General features: G+C 32.1%; 2 protein-coding genes across 2 annotated transcripts in view; one reads left to right on the top strand and one right to left on the bottom strand.

The window, feature by feature from the left end:
• The window catches only part of LOC127737087 (probable ATP-dependent RNA helicase DDX52), a 35042-nt gene extending 29925 nt beyond the window's left edge, over nt 1–5117 (top strand). The window contains exons 14-16 of the mRNA XM_052247620.1: nt 2930–3001; nt 4198–4290; nt 4857–5117. Coding sequence (XP_052103580.1) covers nt 2930–3001; nt 4198–4290; nt 4857–5109 — 418 coding nt within the window. The 3' untranslated portion in view covers nt 5110–5117. The remainder of the gene's footprint in view (nt 1–2929; nt 3002–4197; nt 4291–4856) is intronic.
• Nucleotides 5118–10146: 5029 nt separating this feature from the next.
• Nucleotides 10147–19281, bottom strand: LOC127698761 (ATP synthase subunit s, mitochondrial-like). Its single transcript, XM_052202430.1, has 5 exons — nt 19231–19281; nt 18110–18234; nt 15898–16106; nt 15085–15247; nt 10147–11977 (listed from the first exon to the last, which is right to left on the bottom strand). Exons 1-5 carry the CDS (start codon nt 19264–19266, stop codon nt 11857–11859), a joined length of 654 nt encoding a protein of 217 aa, XP_052058390.1. The 5' UTR covers nt 19267–19281; the 3' UTR covers nt 10147–11856.
• Nucleotides 19282–19363: the final 82 nt, after the last annotated feature.

The following is a 19363-nucleotide window of genomic DNA, read 5'->3' as shown; positions in this document are numbered from 1 at the left end:
TAGTTGGTAAAAATTGAAATGACCGTTTCATGAAAATGCCTTGAATAACAAAATGTGGCACACCAATTCTATTTGACCATTTGAGGCTGAGAGCAACCGGTCTTTTTATGAAAGTTTCGGTCAAGTCCGGAATATATGACTGTTTTGGAAGCCCTGGTATGAGTGCCAATGAGACAACACTCCATCCAAGTCACAATGTGTAAAAAGTTAACAATTATAGGTCAAAGCACAGCCTTCAACACGGAGCCTTGGCTCACACCGAACAGCAAGCTATAAAGGGCCCCAAAATGACTAGCGTAAAACAATAAACAGGAAAACCAACTGTCTAAACTATATAAAAAACGAGAGACGCTTATGAACCACATCAACAAACGACAACCACTGAACAAAAGGTTCCTGACTTAGGACAGAGGCTGTTCATTTAAGGTTCCTTTTGATCATATAGCTCCTTACGTATTCAAGTATCTTTACATATTGTACATCCTTCGCTTTAAAATTTTTGAGTTTGAACGTTGCCGATGAAGGTTAACCCAGAATAAAATGCTCCACAGGGCGCAGCTTGATACGACCGCAGAGGTCAAACCCTGAACAGTTGGGGCAAGTATGGACACAACATTCAAGCTTGATACAGCTCTGAATTTGGATTGTGATTAAATATTTGACACAGCATAGGTTTCTGACACAGAATGAATGTGGTCTAAGAACTTAAAAATTTTAAATTGGACATTCACCTATTATGGTCCAATATCCAAAATCTAAATACATGGTTAGATTCAGCATATCAAAGAACCCCAAGAATTCAATTTTTGATGAAATCAAACAAAGTTTAATTTTGGACCCTTTTGACCTCAATGTGGACAAAGTTGATAATGGGGCCCAAAAATCAAAAATCTAAATACATGGTTAGATTCAGAATATCAAAGAACCCCATATATTCAATTTTTGTTGAAATCAAACAAAGTTTAATTTTGGACCCCGATTTGGACCAACTTGAAAACTGGGCCCATAATCAAAAATCTAAATACATGTTTAGATTCAGCATATCAAAAAACCCTAAGAATTCAATTTTTGTTAAAATCAAACTAAGTTTAATTTTGGACCCTTTGGACCCCGATTTGGACCAACTTGAAAACTGGGCCCATAATCAAAAATCTAAATACATGTTTAGATTCAGCATATCAAAAAACCATAAGAATTCAATTTTTGTTAAAATCAAACTAAGTTTAATTTTGGACCCTTTGGACCTCAATGTGGACCAATTTAAAAACGGGGCCCAAAATCCAAAAACTTAATACACGGTTAGAATCAGCATATTAAAGAACCCCAAGAATTCAAGAATAAAACCCCATTGAAATTGGTCAAGAAATAAGCAATTTATACGAAGTATCTTCTTTTGCACAATACTGTGCAACTGAATATTTCTTGCTATTGCGCAATACTGTACAATTGACAATTTCTTGCTATTGCGCAATATTGTGCTATTGGATATTTCTTGCTATTGCACAATACTGTGCAATTGAAGATTTATTGCTATTGCGCAATACTGTGCAATTGAAGATTTCTTGCTATTGTGCAATAGTGTGCAATTGAAAATTTATTGCTATTGCACAATACTTATTTTATAATAATTTACACATCCTGTTTGGTGTGTATCTCCTACCATATCATTATTATTTGCTTTTAAATATAAAACAGAAATAACCAACTAAAAATGGAAATTTTGAAAAAAAAGGAAAAAAAAAAAAATCCCCCCCCCCCAATTTTTTAAACCCCCTTATGATTCATCACCCCCAAACTCAATCCCAGCCTTCCATTTGTGGTATGGTACCTTGCAGAACAATTTCAGAGAGATCCATACACTTGAACACAAGTTATTGTCTGGAAACTAAAACAATCTTATTTTTGGCCACTTTTTGGCCCCTTATTCCTAAACGTTTTGGGCAATTACCCCCAAACTCAATTCCAGCTTTCCCTTTGTGATATGGAACCTTGTAGTGCAATTTCAGAAAGATCCATACACTTACACACAAGTTATTATCATGAAACTAGAAAAATGCTTGTTTTTTGCCCCTTTTTTGGCCCCTAATTCCTAATATTTTGAGACAATTACCCCCAAAATCAATCCCAGCATTCCCTGTGTGATATGGAACCTTGTGGTACAATTTCAGAGAGATCCATACACTTGAACACAAGTTATTGTCTGGAAACTAGAAAAATGCTTATTTTTGGCCCCTTTTTGGCCCCTTATTCCTAAATGTTTTGGGCAATTACCCCCAAAATCAATTCCAGCTTTCCCTTTGTGATATGGAACCTTGTAGTACAATTTCAGAAAGATCCATACACTTACACACAAGTTATTGTCATGAAACTAGAAAAATGCTTGTTTTTTGCCCCTTTTTTGGCCCCTAATTCCTAATATTTTGAGGCAATTACCCCCAAAATCAATCCCAGCATTCCCTGTGTGATATGGAACCTTGTGGTACAATGTCAGAGAGATCCATACACTAACACACAAGTTATGTCTGGAAGTTACAAAAATGCTTATTTTTGGCCCCTTTTTGGCCCCTAATTCCTTAACTATTGGTACCATAACCCCCACAATCAATCCCAACCTTCCTTTTGTGGTATTGAACCTTATGGTAAAATTTCATAGAGATCCATTTACTTAAACTAAAGTTAGAGTGCGAAAACCAATGTGTCTTAGGACGACGCCAACGTCATACCAATATACGACCGCAAATTTTTTTTGCGCTCGTATAAAAATCCTTTGAATGCATTTAAGTTAAAAGTTGTATTTTCCTTTTTTAGTCATAAATTAGGAAAGTAGATATATTACTGCATATGAAAGTTATAACTTGGAAAAGGTATTTTATTGCTAAAAGAAATACTAATATATTCCATTTCATCATCATCTTGATTAATTTTTAAGTATAGCAAATGTAATGGTAGAAGCAGGATGTCCAGTACCTCCCTATATGTTACAGATGAAAAAACCCACCAAGTAAGTAAAGATACAGGGATAGACTTTTGGATATCATGAACTACTGATATAAAATTAGGTTAAAAATGGAATCAAGCTAAAAAAACTAATCATGGTCTTAATTAAATCTGTTCATGAAATAGGTTTATAATGACCATCTTTATATTGTAAGCATGAGAAACATATTCTGCAATTTTTCACCTAAGTCACATTTTGAGGGACCATAATACCTACTTTTACATAGTATAAGTTAATGTTTGTGTTTAGGTTTGTTTTGAAGGGAACAACTTATGATAAGTCAATGGTATTTGGTATACAGTTGTATTAGCATTGACACATCTCATTTCCATGGCGATTGTTTAGCCATGTACCTTCAGTCATGGTTCATTGACTTTGAATATTTGCATAACTTACATGTTAAAGTATTGCTATTTTAATTTCTACATTTGCATTATCAAAATAACAAAAAGGGGAGACATATGTCTGTGTTAACAATTTATATAAGAAAAATCAATGTACATGTATTAGAAATTAAAGATTTGATGATTTTAAGACAAATTTAAGATGGGTTTTCACTGATTTTATGTGCTTTCCATACAAATGTTCACCTATTTTGAAAGAATTTAATAGTAATTTTCAGAAAATAAAGGAGATAAATGCATTTTTTTTCTTCAATTTTTAGTTTTAGTTCAACAAGCCAAAGTTGTATGCCTAATTTTGCCAAAATCTGTGACATAGCCCATTTACTGTAACTTGACCTTAACACTGCTTTCAAATTCAATCAAGATTGGTTTCATTAAAACCAATCATCGGTGTAAACCTTTCATATAAGTTTGATCAAAATCTTCATAATTTTGACACCTTATCTGAAACTGACTTACTTGTAAAGAAAATTCAGTGAAAATAGCACTTTTTTTATTTTATTTATCATGTCATAAGTTTAAAGATACATTTATATAAACTATTACTTCTGTTTTGGCTAATAGACTTTTCTGTAAACACTTTAAAATTTTGAAATTGTTTTGGCTATAACATATTTTAATTACAGTTCAGTGAATAATAGTAGTTTATTCCTCACTGTAATTAGAAAAAAAGATAAGAACATGTTAGGCTATTATTGTTCTAAAAGTATAAGTTTGTTTCACTTATATTATATCCCTTGTACAAAACTACTTTAAAAGATACATAGCGTACAATTTGACATTTTATGTTTATAGGAAAAAAAGAAGGAGACTAGCTAAAAGAGTACCACAGAGGGAACATATTTCAACTGCACTGAAAGCAGATTTGGAAAAGGCGAAAAAGAAAAGGTATGTCATTGTTTACTATGATGTCAGCGTGCATCATTGCTCACATGATGATCAAATGACTAGATATAATATTAAACTGATGAAGGATTATTTTAACTATACAAATCACCTGTTTTCCAGTTATAAGAAAACACCAATTTATGGTCTATGCTGTATTATGTGTATTTAGACCAAACTTAGATACATAATTGCAGATACAACATACCATCAATGATTAAACCATTCAATCATTTCACGATTTGCTGAAGCATGACTGAAGGCACACATACAATACTTGTTGATGTTTATTTCTGGAAACTATTGTTGAGTTCTGTTTAACTGATGCACACACTTCATCTTTAATCAATGTATAATTCTAAAGACAGCAAGACTGCATATTAGATGCATGGATGATAATTTATTCAAAATATAAGTGGTCTATCATAAAACAAAAAGCAAACAACATGTTTCATCTGCATGGAAGATATCCTAGTCATTGTTATTGGAATAAAGAAAAAAATAATTTTCTTTTGTTCCAATGTTTTTTTTTCTCCTTTATTCAACAAAGAGATATTGTTTATTTTCAGGGATATCATTCGTAAAATGAAGTTACAGAAGATAGAAGGTTCTACAGTTGATAAAAAGAAATTACGAAGACTTAAATCAAAATCCAAGAATAAGTCAGATGTAGATAGTAAAAATCCAACTACTCATAAAGTGAAAAAGAAAACTCCAAAAAATGCAACAGAGATGAAGAGATCAAAACAAAACATTTCATCAAATGATACGGGGAAGAAGTTTAAACAAAAAAAGAAAAACAAATTAAAAAATTCTAAATGATCTTAAAATATTTATTTGCCTATTTTTTTGCCTTCTCCACTGGACTGTTGAATAACTACAGAATGTCATGCAATTACCAAGGCTCTTAGTGTTCTTAAATTTAACAAAAAACTTATTGCTAACAACTGAAAAAAGAGGTTGAAGATACCAAATTCATAAGCTGAAGAGAAACTGAAAACACCATGGCACTATATCAAAAGTGCAATTTTCCTTTAGAGTTGCTGAATTAGTGTTGTTGGTGCTTATTGCTCAAACAAATGCCCAGTCGGTTAAGCATTTTACATTACACCGTTAAAGAAATATGAAATTTTTGTTGATCTTATGAATGGCATAACCAATTAATACAAAATATGGAGGAAAGTTTTCTTATGAGATAGTCATATTTATAAGGTTATAATTAGTAAGTTGTCAAACTAGAAATTTTTATACTGAATTAATTATTAATGCATCTGCGCATAAGCATTTACTACTCTCAATACAGTTATTGTCTCGCCTGCAACAAATTATTTGTTTAAAGCTTTATATTTCAGAAGGTAGAAGACCTGGATGCTTCATACCTTGTGTGCAGGTAACTTATGTTACAAAGTTTCCATCTGTCATATGTCCATTGTCCTTGACCTCATTTTCATGGTTCAGTGACTGCTTGAAAGAAAATTACAATTTTTTTGTGAAGTGAAATATTCACTTATTATGAGTAATAGGTTATTTATATTAACATGTCCGTCAGGTAGGGGTCACCTGACCTCGACCTTATTCCATGGATCAGAGATCAAGGTTAAAAGTTACATGGTCAAGTCCGTACCTCAGGAACATAAGCAGTAGGGCAACTATGTTTGTTGTATGGAATGATTGTAAGGTGTACATGTCCGACTGACAGGTTTCATCTGACCTTGACCTCAATTTTATGGTTCATTGGACAAGGTTTAGTTTTTGTGGTTTGGTCTATTTCTCAGATATTATAAGCTATAGGTCAATTTTATTTGGTGTAAGGAATGATTGTAAAATGTACATGTCTGTCTGGCAGGGTTCATATGACCTTGGCCTCATTTTCATTGTTCATTGGCCTATGATAAATTCATAATTTTGTCAGTTTATCAGATACTATAAACAATAGGTCAACTATATTCATTGGGTGATCGGAATGATTGTAAGGTGTACATGTCTGTCTGGCAGGGTTCATATGACCTAGACCTCATTTTCATGGTTTATTGGTCAATGTTAAGATTTTGTTGTTTGATCTGTTTCTCGGTAACTATTAGCGATAGGACCACTATATTTGGTGTATGGAATGAAACTAAGATGTACATGTCTGTTTGGCATAGTTCATCTGACCGTGACCCAATTTTCATAGATAATTGATAATGTAAGTTTATGTGATACTTGTAGTTAAACCTTCATATTATAGACTTTCAAAATGAATTCAATGATCAGTAAAACAGGCGAGACATTTCAGCATGTGCACTCTTGTCTTTAATTCTCCATGCAATTAAACCAGTTCTGACCAGTGATATACCACATTTATTAAACACATTATTCTGACTCTAAGCTGACCAGTTTGCTCTTGCTTCTTAATACTGCATGCTTAGTTGAGAAACGGCAAGTACCAATTTCCATATCTTTGGTTTATCTGGTCAGGGATTCAAACCCATAAAATATAGCACTCTAGGCAAGCACAAGATTACCCAAGTGGTATGAATAAAAGCAAGTCAATGAGACAGCAAGCCAACAACACAAAAAAACAAATGACATCTTGAGATTGACATATGGTCTTCAACTATATGTCAAACTCTAAATCACATTAAGTCCAGATAAGTATTGAATAAATTTAACAGGCTATAAAGATCTGCCCAACACCAAATTTTCCAAATAACAAAAAAATTAATGAACCTTGCACATACCCCACTGTCACTGGGCGAACAAAATCTCACCTTACTCCTAAGTTCAAAGACTGATAACTCCTACAAAAGTCAACTGATAAAAATTTCTTGTGGATATGAACTTCTACATATTATGTCCTTATTATCTTCAAAATTTTATGAAATTCTGTTGTATGGTTTTCGAGGAGCTGTGATGACAAACTACTGTAGTAGTATATTTAGGCAAAAATTCTAAGTTCAAAGAGGCATAACTCGTAGAAAATAAATGTGGATTGTGTCCACATGTGGACACAGATGATGCCCCCGTTTGCATATCATATAGTTATAAAGGGACATAACTGAAGAACGGTAAAAGTGACGCTACACGCATAACTCTAGAACGGTTGTGTATACATTTTATAACATTTGGTTGAGACAAACTAAAGTTAGAGAACGGAAACGAAAAATTCAGCAATTTTTATGTTTATAAAGGGACATAACTCAAGAATGGTAAAAGTGTTGCCACCAAATTTCGTACATAATCTGTATTATGTAGTAATAAGCATTGTGTATAAGTTTCATAAATTTGGTTGAGGCAAACTAAAGGTAGAGAATGGAAACAAAAAAATTGTACATTATCTTAGTTTTGAGGTAATGAATATTGTGTAAAGGTTTCATAATGTTTGGTTGGGGCAAACTTAAGTTACAGAATGGAAACTAAAAATTTTGCAATCTTTCGATTTATAAAGGGGCATAACTCAATAATGGTTAAAGTGACACTACCCAAATTCAACTTGATCTGTGTTTTATCAGTGGAAGGCAAAATTAAACATTGCATTGTATAAAGCATTGATTGTAGTTGATTTAACTATAATCAAGGACAAAGGAAGATAACTCCAATTTTAAAAATTACTTGAATAATGACATTGATATTTTTGGAAAAAAATGAAAAATTTAGCAATTTTTCCATTTGTAAAGGGGCATAACTCTAGAACAGTATAAGTGAAGCCCCCAAAATTCAAACTTGATCTGTGTTTTGTGGCAATAAGCATTGTGTATAAGTTTCATAACATTTGGATGAGGCAAACTTAAGTTAGAGAACGAAAATGAAAAATTTTGCAATTTTTCCATTTATAAAGGGGCATAACTCTAGAACGATTAAAGTGGCGCAACCAAAATTCAATCTTGATCTGTTTATTGTGGTAATAAGCATTGTGTATAAGTTTCATAACATTTGGATGAGGCAAACTTAAGTTAGAGAACTGAAATGAAAAATTTTGCAATTTTTCCATTTATAAAGGGGCATAACTCTAAAATGGTAAAAGTGGCGCCACCAAAATTCAAACTTGATCTCTGTATTGTGGTAATAAGCATTATGTATAAGTTTCATAACATTTGGATGAGGCAAACTTATGTTGGAGAACGGAAATGAAAAATTTTGCAATTTTTCCATTTATAAAGGAGCATAACTCTAGAACGGTTAAAGTGACGCCACCAAAATTCAATCTTGATCTGTGTTTTGTGGTAATAAACATTGTGTATAAGTTTGATAACATTTGGTTGAAGCAAACTTATGTTAGAGAACGGAAACCAATTTTGGGACGTACGGATGGAAAAGGGTAAAACTTAATGCCCCCTCCGCTTCGGCAGGGGCATAAAAAACAAATACCAACTCAAAGAAAAAGCAAACAAGTAAGTCAGTCAAAAAGCTTTATTTAGAGTCAATTTAATCAAAAATGTACAAAATAAGCGTACTGCTTTCAAAATTGACTATAAATCATTCATATCAAATAAACAAGCACACAACACTTATAATTATCAGTCAACTAGCAGATTCTATCACTCTTAATAACATTCATGACAACATATAATAAAAATTCAGCACACCTTATATCAAAACAGGAAAAAATTCAAATCCATGGGCCATTTAACCATTAAATGTTATCAACGAATCTGATTTGTAACTCCTTATGATATGATATATATAAAAGCTGCTCCATATCAAAATCCATAACAAAAAAAAAGGTAGAAATATACTAAAATTTCATTTCAATGGTTGTAATTCCATAAAAATAAAAGAACAGAGTTCCAATGTCCCCCGCATTGCACATATTTTATCTATCCAGGGACAATAACTAAAAAAAAAAAAACTATTTTTTTGTTGTTCTTTAAAACAATTTATAAATAAAAAGCGTGCGCGGGGGACAAACAAGTTTTTTTTATTGTATACAAAATATTTCAAACAGACCTTCAAGGGCATTACTTATAGTATACTATAGGTTATATAAAAAATTGTACCCGTGAGAGCACTAACCAGGCCATTTTCCACAAATTTAATATTTCCAAAGGTCACAACTCTTTTAAAAAAGTCGATCGTCCACCATTATAGCACTTGTCCGAGTTATTGCTGATATTAACCTATTGTATAAGTTTTATAAAAATCTGGCAAGAATTGTACCCGTGAGAGCGCTAACCAGGCCATTTTCCATAAATTTATTATTTCCAAGGGTCATAATTCTTTTAAAAAAAAGTCGACCGGCCACCATTATAGAACTTGTCCGAGATATTGCTGATATCGACCTATAGTATAAGTTTTATAAAAATCTGGCAAGAATTGTACTCGTGATGAGAGTGCTAACAAGGCCATATTCCATATATTTAATATTTCCAAAGCGCATAACTCTTTTAAAAAAAGTCGATCGGCCACCATTATAATACTTGTCCGAGATGTTGCTGATATTTACCTATAGCATAAGTTTTATAAAAATCTGGCAAGAATTGTACCTGAGAGAGTGCTAACAAGACCGGATGGATGGACGGAAAAACAGACGCCCGGTATTTCCATGTCCCCCGGAACATGTTACGCGGGGAACAAAAATCAGTATCTAAAATTATAAATTATGCCAAAATGAACTCGATACAAAAAAAAAAAGAAAAAAGGAGTCAAAAACCCAAAATTTCTTATGTCCGTAACTCTATTTAATCAAAGTACTGTCTATGCTATAAGTCAGCTAATCTAACTCTTTTTTTATCACAAAAAGCAGTATTTCTCTTTTCAAGCACTGAAAGGGATACATGTGACTCGGTTCAAGCTATTTTCCTAATACTTGTAGTTTAAAGGTTTGGTTGGCTTGCTTGCTTTGTTTGTATAAATAGTCACTCAAGAATCGTAATTAAGATTGACATCTGCAATCAATAGACAGGCAGGGCTTCAGCTTGTATACATTATACTCTGTATTATACTTAACATCCAATAACATTTAAGTACAAGCTGAAGCCTTACTATCTATTGATTGCAGATGTCAATCTTAATTACAATGCTTGAGCAAACATTAATACAAACAAAGCAAGCAAGCCAACCAAACCTATAGACTACAAGCATTAGGAAAATAGCTCTAAAAAGGCTGTTATTTTTGTAGATCTTATCATAACAGAGTTTTGTTATTTAAATGAAGTAAAATCAAGTTAACAGTTAATTTTACATAACTTAAGATTAAGTCCTCTCCCTTAGTATAAATTTGAAAATAATGGGGGGTTGGAAATCAACTTGAATATTGATACATAGCCTGTGATGAATTTTAATCAATTACTTCCACAAGCATAAGATACTGTTTAAAAATGATATTTTACCCCTTTGCTTTAAATCAAAATGAAAATGTTTTATAAATGGTTGCTTTACATAGGAACTATATAAGTGTACTTTAGTGACTAAAATAGAATTTATTGGCTTCACTTCAGAACTAATTAATTTTTTTTGTTAAGGGGAAATTACATGTGAAAAGTCAATGGTTGACGTTTAAGATGGTGTTTTATTCCTTAAGCAAATCGTATTCACATGTATGGTTTGATTGTATACGTTTAATTCAGAGTTCTGTCCCATCTAAACATCCAGATTGGTGACATAGAGCCAGATGAATGCTAGTCGTTTCGTAACCTGGTCGTTTCATAACTAGGTCGATTAGTAACTGAGACGTTTCATACCTGGTGTAATTATATATGGTTTTAAAGTGTGTCTCTATTAGTTTTGTCTTAATTCAACAGTTAAAGGCAATATATATAAATTAATTCACTAGTATTGTCTCTGGAAGTGTAGATCTCTTAGTGTTTTTTTTTTCATATAATACAGGAAATAATTTAATTAAACTAAAAGTTATTTATTTATCACAGTTCTGCATACTTAATATATTTTTTTTATTGAAAAATGATCAAAGTATGCATCAAATAATAACAATATTGTAATAATTTAAAACTGTTTTAAATTATTTAATTCTTGGCTAATTGGTGAATATGCCTGGTGTTGAACCTTAATGGTTTTATGACAGCTATTGACAGGTGATTATAAGTAATAAGGGGTCAAGGGATTAAGTAGAGGATTAAAAATGGCACATGACCTGAAAAAAATAATTATTTTCTACTTTTTTTTCTTCACTTTGACATGCAATTGCATAACCGTCCTCCTTTTTCACCCGGGCTTGGTACCGGTGTTGGCACATTTCAAGTTTTTTTTTCTTTCTTTTTTTTGTAAATCGTCTTCCTTTAGAACATTAACTTACTCATTTTTTTTTTCTTTCTTTGAGATTCATCATTATGTTGTCCTTTGTTAATGTTATATATATCAATAAGTCTTTTTATATTTTTAATAGAAATATTTATTCAACATTTTTTCCATAACCTACAACTCATATCATGATATATTGTTATAAGGTTACAAAACTCTCAGTTACAAAACAACATCGTTAGTTACGAATCGACTAGGTACGAAACGACCAGGTTACGAAACGACCTGCACCCAGCCAGATTGGCTATAGGATATCTGCATATCTTATATGGAACCTTAATTATCATAACAATTATATAAACATGTATATAATTATCAGATACATTTCATTTCTTATTGTTTGAATAATTCTGTGTCACATTTAGGTAGAGCATCCTTTAACAAATCCAGTAATGGTTTCTTATGCTTTTCTTCTAAATGAGGCAGGTCATATATTATCAATTTTTTCAGGTTCCTGTCAAGAAAAAAATCAATATGAGCAACACTATTAATCCTATTATATAGAAAGTAAAAATATATATAGAAAGCAATGAAAAGGAAATAAGAGAAAATATTGAAATTTTGTAAAATATTTACTCCCTGACTCAGATTCTGTGGTTCAGTGGTTGTCTTTGGTTTGTGTCTGTTATTTATTTTTCTAAATTGTTTTGTTAAAAATTATCCAGTTGGTTGAATTGTTTCATATGTTGTCATGTTGGGGCCTTTTATTGCTGACTATAAAATATTGGTTTTGCTCATTGTTGAAGCCTGTACAGTGACACATAATTGCAAACATCCATATCATAGTTATTTCATTGGCTATCATACCACATCTCTTTATTTTTCTATAAGTTGATAGGGACCAAGATGTTGAAATGCAAATTTTTTGAATAAAATCTGAAAAAAAATCTTCAGATGGGTCAAAGTGATGGATAAGTTGAGGGTCCAAAATGAAGCCATTGGTAAGTATGATTGAGTAAAAGTTCAAGAAAGAAGGTAGTATATTGTATTCTAAATGAAATGCTTACTGTTTATGAAATATAAAGTATCAATAAAGGTAGGTTGTAATTTTTCAGAAATGATGATCTTTGAGGATAATTGGAGATTGTGTTCCTAACAGGCTAATTGTAATTGGCTAATTTTTTTTAAATACTTAATCTATCGAGGTCCCTGTGTTTAATTTCTGTCAGAATCTGATTTAATATTCATTTCTTTTTTCATACATTTTATATGAAAAATTCAAAGACATTCTTTTACCATGTTTACTATAAAAAGTTCAAGCTTTTTAAATGCTTGTATCTCAAATATTTTGCATATGATTCGTATATTATGAATTTCCTATTTAATAACTTCAATTGTAAAAATATTGTTATTTTGAATACCAGCAGAGAACATTCTTAAACTATTCCTGATACTGAAAGAGAAAAAGTTGAAAAAAAATCATTGATATTCTTTTAAAATAGAAGTCCCTATGTACTGTAAATTCAGAAATTATTGCATGCATTTACTATTGCGATTTTTAAAGATTCAACAAAAATGTGACAATGATTATTGTGATTTCAGGAAAATCTATATAAAGATATATGTATCAGATTTATGAATATGAGTTCTTGTTATTGGGTTACTAACCTGGTTGCATTATTTGCATTCATAATAAAATGCTCCGCAGGGCGCAGCTTGATACGACCGCAGAGGTCGAACCCTGAACAGTTGGGGCAAGTATGGACACAACATTCAAGCTTGATACAGCTTTGCATTTGGATTGTGATTAAATATTTGACACAGCATAGGTTTCTGACACAGAATGAATGTGGTCTAAGAACTTAAAAATTTTAAATTGGACATTCACCTATTATGGTCCAATATCCAAAATCTAAATACATGGTTAGATTCAGCATATCAAAGAACCCCAAGAATTCAATTTTTGATGAAATCAAACAAAGTTTAATTTTGGACCCTTTTGACCTGAAAGTGGACAAAGTTGATAACGGGGCCCAAAAATCAAAAATCTAAATACATGGTTAGATTCAGCATATCAAAGAACCCCATATATTCAATTTTTGTTGAAATCAAACAAAGTTTAATTTTGGACCCCAATTTGGACCAACTTGAAAACTGGGCCCACAATCAAAAATCTAAATACATGTTTAGATTCAGCATATCAAAGAACCCTAAGAATTCAATTTTTGTTAAAATCAAACTAAGTTTAATTTTGGACCCTTTGGACCTTAATGTAGACCAATTTGAAAACGGAACCAAAAATTAAGAATCTAAATACACGGTTTGATTCGGCATATCAAAGAACCCCAATAATTCAATTTTTGATGAAATCAAACAAAGTTTAATTTTGGACCCTTTGGACCTCAATGTGGACCAATTTAAAAACGGGGCCCAAAATCCAAAAACAAAATACACGGTTAGATTCAGCATATTAAAGAACCCCAAGAATTCAAGAATAAAACCCCATTGAAATTGGTCAAGAAATAAGCAATTTATACGAAGTATCTTCTTTTGCACAATACTGTGCAATTAAATATTTCTTGCTATTGCGCAATACTGTACAATTGACAATTTCTTGCTATTGCGCAATATTGTGCTATTGGATATTTCTTGCTATTGCGCAATACTGTGCAATTGAAGATTTCTTGCTATTGTGCAATACTGTGCAATTGAAAATTTCTTGCTATTGCACAATACTTATATAATAATTTATACATCCTGTTTGGTGTGTATCTCCTACCATATCATTATTATTTGCTTTTAAATATAAATCAGAAATAACCAACTAAAAATGGAAAATTTTAAAAGAAAAAAAAAAAGGAAAAAAAAAAAAAATCCCCCCCCCCCCCAAATTTTTTGAACCCCCTTATGATTCATCACCCCCAAACTCAATCCCAGCCTTCCCTTTGTGGTATGGTACCTTGCAGTACAATTTCAGAGAGATCCATACACTTGAACACAAGTTATTGTCTGGAAACTAGAAAAATGTGTTTTTTGGCCCCAAATTCCTAAACGTTTAGGGCAATTACCCCCAAACTCAAACCCAGCTTTCCCTTTGTGATAAGGAACCTTGTCGTACATTTTCAGAAAGATCCATACACTTACACACAAGTTATTGTCCTGAAACTAGAAAAATGCTTGTTTTTTGCCCCTTTTTTGGCCCCTAATTCCTAAAATTTTGAGGCAATTACCCCCAAAATCAATCCCAGCATTCCTTTTGTGATATGGAACCTTGTGGTACAATGTCAGAGAGATCCATACACTAACACACAAGTTATGTCTGGAAGTTACAAAAATGCTTATTTTTGGCCCCTTTTTGGCCCCCTAATTCCTTTACTGTTGGTACCATAACCCCCAAAATCAATCCCAACCTTCCTTTTATGGTATTGAACCTTGTGGTAAAATTTCATAGAGATCCATTCACTTAAACTAAAGTTAGAGTGCGAAAACCAACGTGTCTTCGGACGACGCCGGACGACGACGACGCCAACGTCATACCAATATACGACCACAAAATTTTTTTTGCGGTCGTATAAAAACCTCAGGATAATTTCTGAATTTACAGTAATCTGTCATACTTACACAAGTTCTGTGATGGGTATCAACCCTTCAGATGTGATATATCTGCAGCTACTGATCTGTAGGTGTTCCAAAGTACTCTTAAGTTCAGGTAAATATGCTATACAACTGTCACACAAATATTTACAATTGTGTATTACAATTTTCTTTACATGTTTACAGTTATCTGAAAGGCAAAATATATAAATTTTAAAGATATTCTGACACTTAAAAACATGTTATACAAATTCAATTTGAACAGTATTAATTCCATGTTAATTGACACAATTTTCCTTTCCAGGCATTCATCTGTAGTTGATTGAAACCTAGATATGAATTTCCAGCAGTATGCATACCTTATGTAATTACAATACATTACAATTTTGAAGCATAGGCTATGGTACAAATTTCATTGTTTGATACATATTCTATTCTTTTACCAGAATATTTTGTCCAGCTTGCCTTGACAAAGCACATGTATGGCATTTACACCATAAAATCATCATTCCTACTACAGGAATGCATGCAGCATTTTAACACCCTGAATGTCAAAGTATTTTAAAAAAATCTTAAAAATGAACAAAAAAATAAAGAAATGCAGATATTTTGTAAAAGTGACCACACCAATATTGTATTTACATCATGAAATTTGATTGATTGACTGATGGAAATATTTTGATACATGGAAACGACAGTTATTGCTTCTCCCTTTATCACATGGTACAAATATAAGTGAAAAGTTGAATTTCACAATAGTACAACAGTTCGATGTCACACTTAGTCATAAAAAGTTAAATGCAGACAACATAAAAAGCAAAACAATATAAATATACATACGTAAATGTGGAAATCCTTTTAACATAACAGTTGAGTCTGTTAAGTCAATTTCTTCTATTTTATATTTATCAAAATTTGATGATGGCAAAGCATTATACTCTAAAATGTGATTATTATGACCTTCAAACTTGATCGTAGCACCACATTTCATCAACCATTCAGCACAATTTCTATCTGGACCAACTAACTTATATCGATCAATATCAAACCTAAAGAAGAAAGAGTTATTGTAACAAGCATTCTGAGAGTATTGCATGGCAATACATAGTACCCTACTGGTTAAAAATTCATTGTACTGGAACAAAATGCTAACTTGATCTATAACTTGCCATGGTGTAAACTATATAACAAATATCAAATCAATATCTTCAAACATGACAAAACAAAAGTGTGGAAAACTGATTATTTGCATGAATTTTCTATTAAAGGCTGAGGACCACAACTCTGCAAAATAATCATTCGAACCAAACAAAATTGGAACTTGATCTGTAATTTGTCATGGTTAAGCTATCTACCAAATATCAAATCAATATCTCGAAGCATGATGAAAAACTAGATGTGTCAGAACGACACGAATGACCCTGTGTGCAAAAAAAGGTTGAAGCCATTTTTAGGAGTGGAAATTTAAGAATGAAAGTCTGTATAACTGATATTTTCATGAAATTTTTAAAGTCCAAAGCCTGTAATTTGAACAAAAATCAATGGAGCAGAACGAAACATAAACTCTATTTGTAAATCATCATAGTATACTGACATACCAAAAATCAGCTCAATATGTGAAGGCGTTTAGAATAAAAGTCTGTATAACTGCTATTTTCATGAAAATTTCAAAGTCCAATATCTGTAGTTTCGGCAAAAAACGGAACCAAATGTAAACTTGATCTGTAACTCATCATAGTAGACCTGATTTGGTGGTGTTAAATCTTACAAGGTCTAACCAAATTATTTTTGGCAAGGAATTCCACTCAAGCCGGTGCTAGGGGCTGTTTTAAACTTGCAGTGAGGTGAGAGTGTTTTTTGCCCTGTGTTGAAGGCCTTATTGTGACTTTTGAGATGAAAAACAGCAATAAAAGCGCTGTTCCTCTGCTTTTTATGGGTATTTTTTTGCTGTGAATGTTCTGATTTTTATGTCATGGATGAATACCCCATTTCCTTTGTTTTTCTTTTACATAATAAAAATCATATATTATAACCAGCATCTAGTCGTAAACTTGATCTGTAACTCATCATAGTAGACTCACATACTAAAAATCAGTTGAATATGTGAAGGCCTTAGAACAAAAGACTGTATAACTGTTTGTGACTGAATGATGGAATGACATAATGACGGAATGAAGGAATGACGGATAAGGGTAAAACTATATGGCCCCGACAATTTTAATGCAGGGCCATATAAATGCAGAAATATGATTACTTGCCTGAATTTTCTATGTCCAAGGAACATAACTCTGCACAAATTCATCAGACCAGAACAAAATTCCAATTTGACATATCAAATCAAGTTCTTCAATCGTGACGAGAAAAAAAGCGGAAAACTGATTACTTGCATTAATTTTCAAAGTCCAAGGACCATAACTCTGCACAAAATCATCAGGCCGGAAGATAATTCAAACTAGACTCTAACTGGTCATGATAAAACTATATACCAAATATTAAATCAATATCTTCAAGCACAAAGAAAAAAGTGTGAAAAACTGATTTGCCAGACTTACGGCTGGAATAGACAGACGGACAGAGTGCAAACCTAAAGTCCCCTTCAACTTCATTGGTAGGGGACTAATAACCAATTCATGGAAGCATATTTTTGCCACATAAATTGCAAGTATTTATCAGTTTAGATCAATATTGAATATAGCTGTTCCTGAATATGAAAGTATCTTATTTTGAATTGTATAGTTAGTCAATTCCAAATTTATGGGTATACATGTGAGCATGGAGCCATATCATCTCAATATTTAATCAATTTTAGTTGGACTGCAATTGACAACTACAAATCTTACAGGCTGTTGGTATAAAATTTCTCTGTATGTATATACCAAATTGGAAACAAATTTCATTCTAACCTTTTTCAATGACTATTGTTTTTCTTCAAATTCAGCAAATAAGATATATTTTAGTCTATATTTACAAAAATTTTAAGCTAAATTTAATCAGAATTTTATATGAAGCATATGAATGAATAAAGGTATAAAAAGTTTTAAATAATACTAACGTGTTATAACCAGCATCTAGTCGCTGGATGAAACTATCGAAGAACAGTCTTGTTTGTACTGGTGTGGATTTTTTAGTAATGCAAGATAGTCCAAGCTGCATACATTTATGCAAGGTCTTTGAATGCTAAAATTATAGGTTAATATTTAACAATTACATGTATGCAAGTAGACTTCAAAAATGCAATTAAAGAATGCTATGCAATACACCTTATCGCTATTTGTCCGCCATTACTGGAAATCACAAAAGTTCCTGTAAAATTTTGACGTCATAATAGAAAATATCTGACGCCACAATGGAAAAGTGATTGTTGTATGACGTCAAAAGTTCAACATAGCCAGAAATTAGTAGTACTTTTGCTAATTAATATTCATCATATGTAAATGAGAATTGTACCACGTGATAATAGTTTGAACTGGACTGGCTTGATATCATTAAAATCTTTAAAACACGCATATTATAAGTTGCAATGTTAGCAGCCTCTCGCTTCGATTTCTAAAATAGCTCAGGAACCTTGATTTTTGCAACGACAGTCATTATGTTTCGTTTAAATGGTGTATATTGTTGTGTATATTTATTTTCTGTACCGGCAACCTGTCTATCACTTAAATTAAAGTTAAAACAGACATTTTTTAAAAATTCCCTATCATTTCAATATAATTTCTGTGACCAGTATTCGATTTCTTTAGTATAATATTCAAATAAGCAAAGTGGCGTTGATTTCTGGATATGAGCAGGACAGATTCTCGGGTCAAGCGGGAATAGCGATAAGGTGTATTTTGAAAGTTAAATTTTACTTCCCAATCTCATGTTTCTTCTTTCACAATGTCTTTGTCATTTGTGTAAAATTTAAAGAAAATCAAAATTATAATATTAGGCACAACTTTAGTCTATTTACCAAGACTCTGTACACAATATAAAAGTTGTAGCTTGAAAACCTGGGAACAGTATATGTTCCTGCTGAAAACTAAATGAGAAGATGTCTGGACAAACATGCGGGAGGGACGGATAACTGACGGACGGACGGACAGGGTAAACCAATATAACTCGACAAATTGTCTTGTGGGCAATAAATGTCATCGTTAGATGTTCATCAAGACTAGAAGGTTACATTGAAAGTACCTTTCCACTAATGTTTCCAAGTTTTCCGATGTTCATTCCAATTTCTAGAGTGTCGCTTACAGCAATGTAAAAAAATATTGTGAGAGAAAAATGCCTTGATATATTTTAGCTTTAATTAATTCGGGCATTTTGG

The sequence above is a fragment of the Mytilus californianus genome, unplaced genomic scaffold (genome assembly GCF_021869535.1).
Source record: "Mytilus californianus isolate M0D057914Y unplaced genomic scaffold, xbMytCali1.0.p SCAF_4, whole genome shotgun sequence".
NCBI lineage: Eukaryota > Metazoa > Mollusca > Bivalvia > Mytilida > Mytilidae > Mytilus > Mytilus californianus.
This window is presented reverse-complemented; position numbering and strand designations above follow the sequence as displayed.

What these genes read in the sequence shown, in the direction of transcription:
- LOC127698761 (XM_052202430.1), bottom strand. Translation starts at nt 19,266, where the DNA reads ATGAACATCGGAAAACTTGGAAACATTAGTGGAAAG. An exon ending in TTGGAAACATTAGTGGAAAG is followed by an intron (nt 18,235 to 19,230) that starts GTACTTTCAATG and finishes CTATAATTTTAG; the next exon opens with CATTCAAAGACCTTGCATAA. An exon ending in CTAGATGCTGGTTATAACAC is followed by an intron (nt 16,107 to 18,109) that starts GTTAGTATTATT and finishes TTTCTTCTTTAG; the next exon opens with GTTTGATATTGATCGATATA.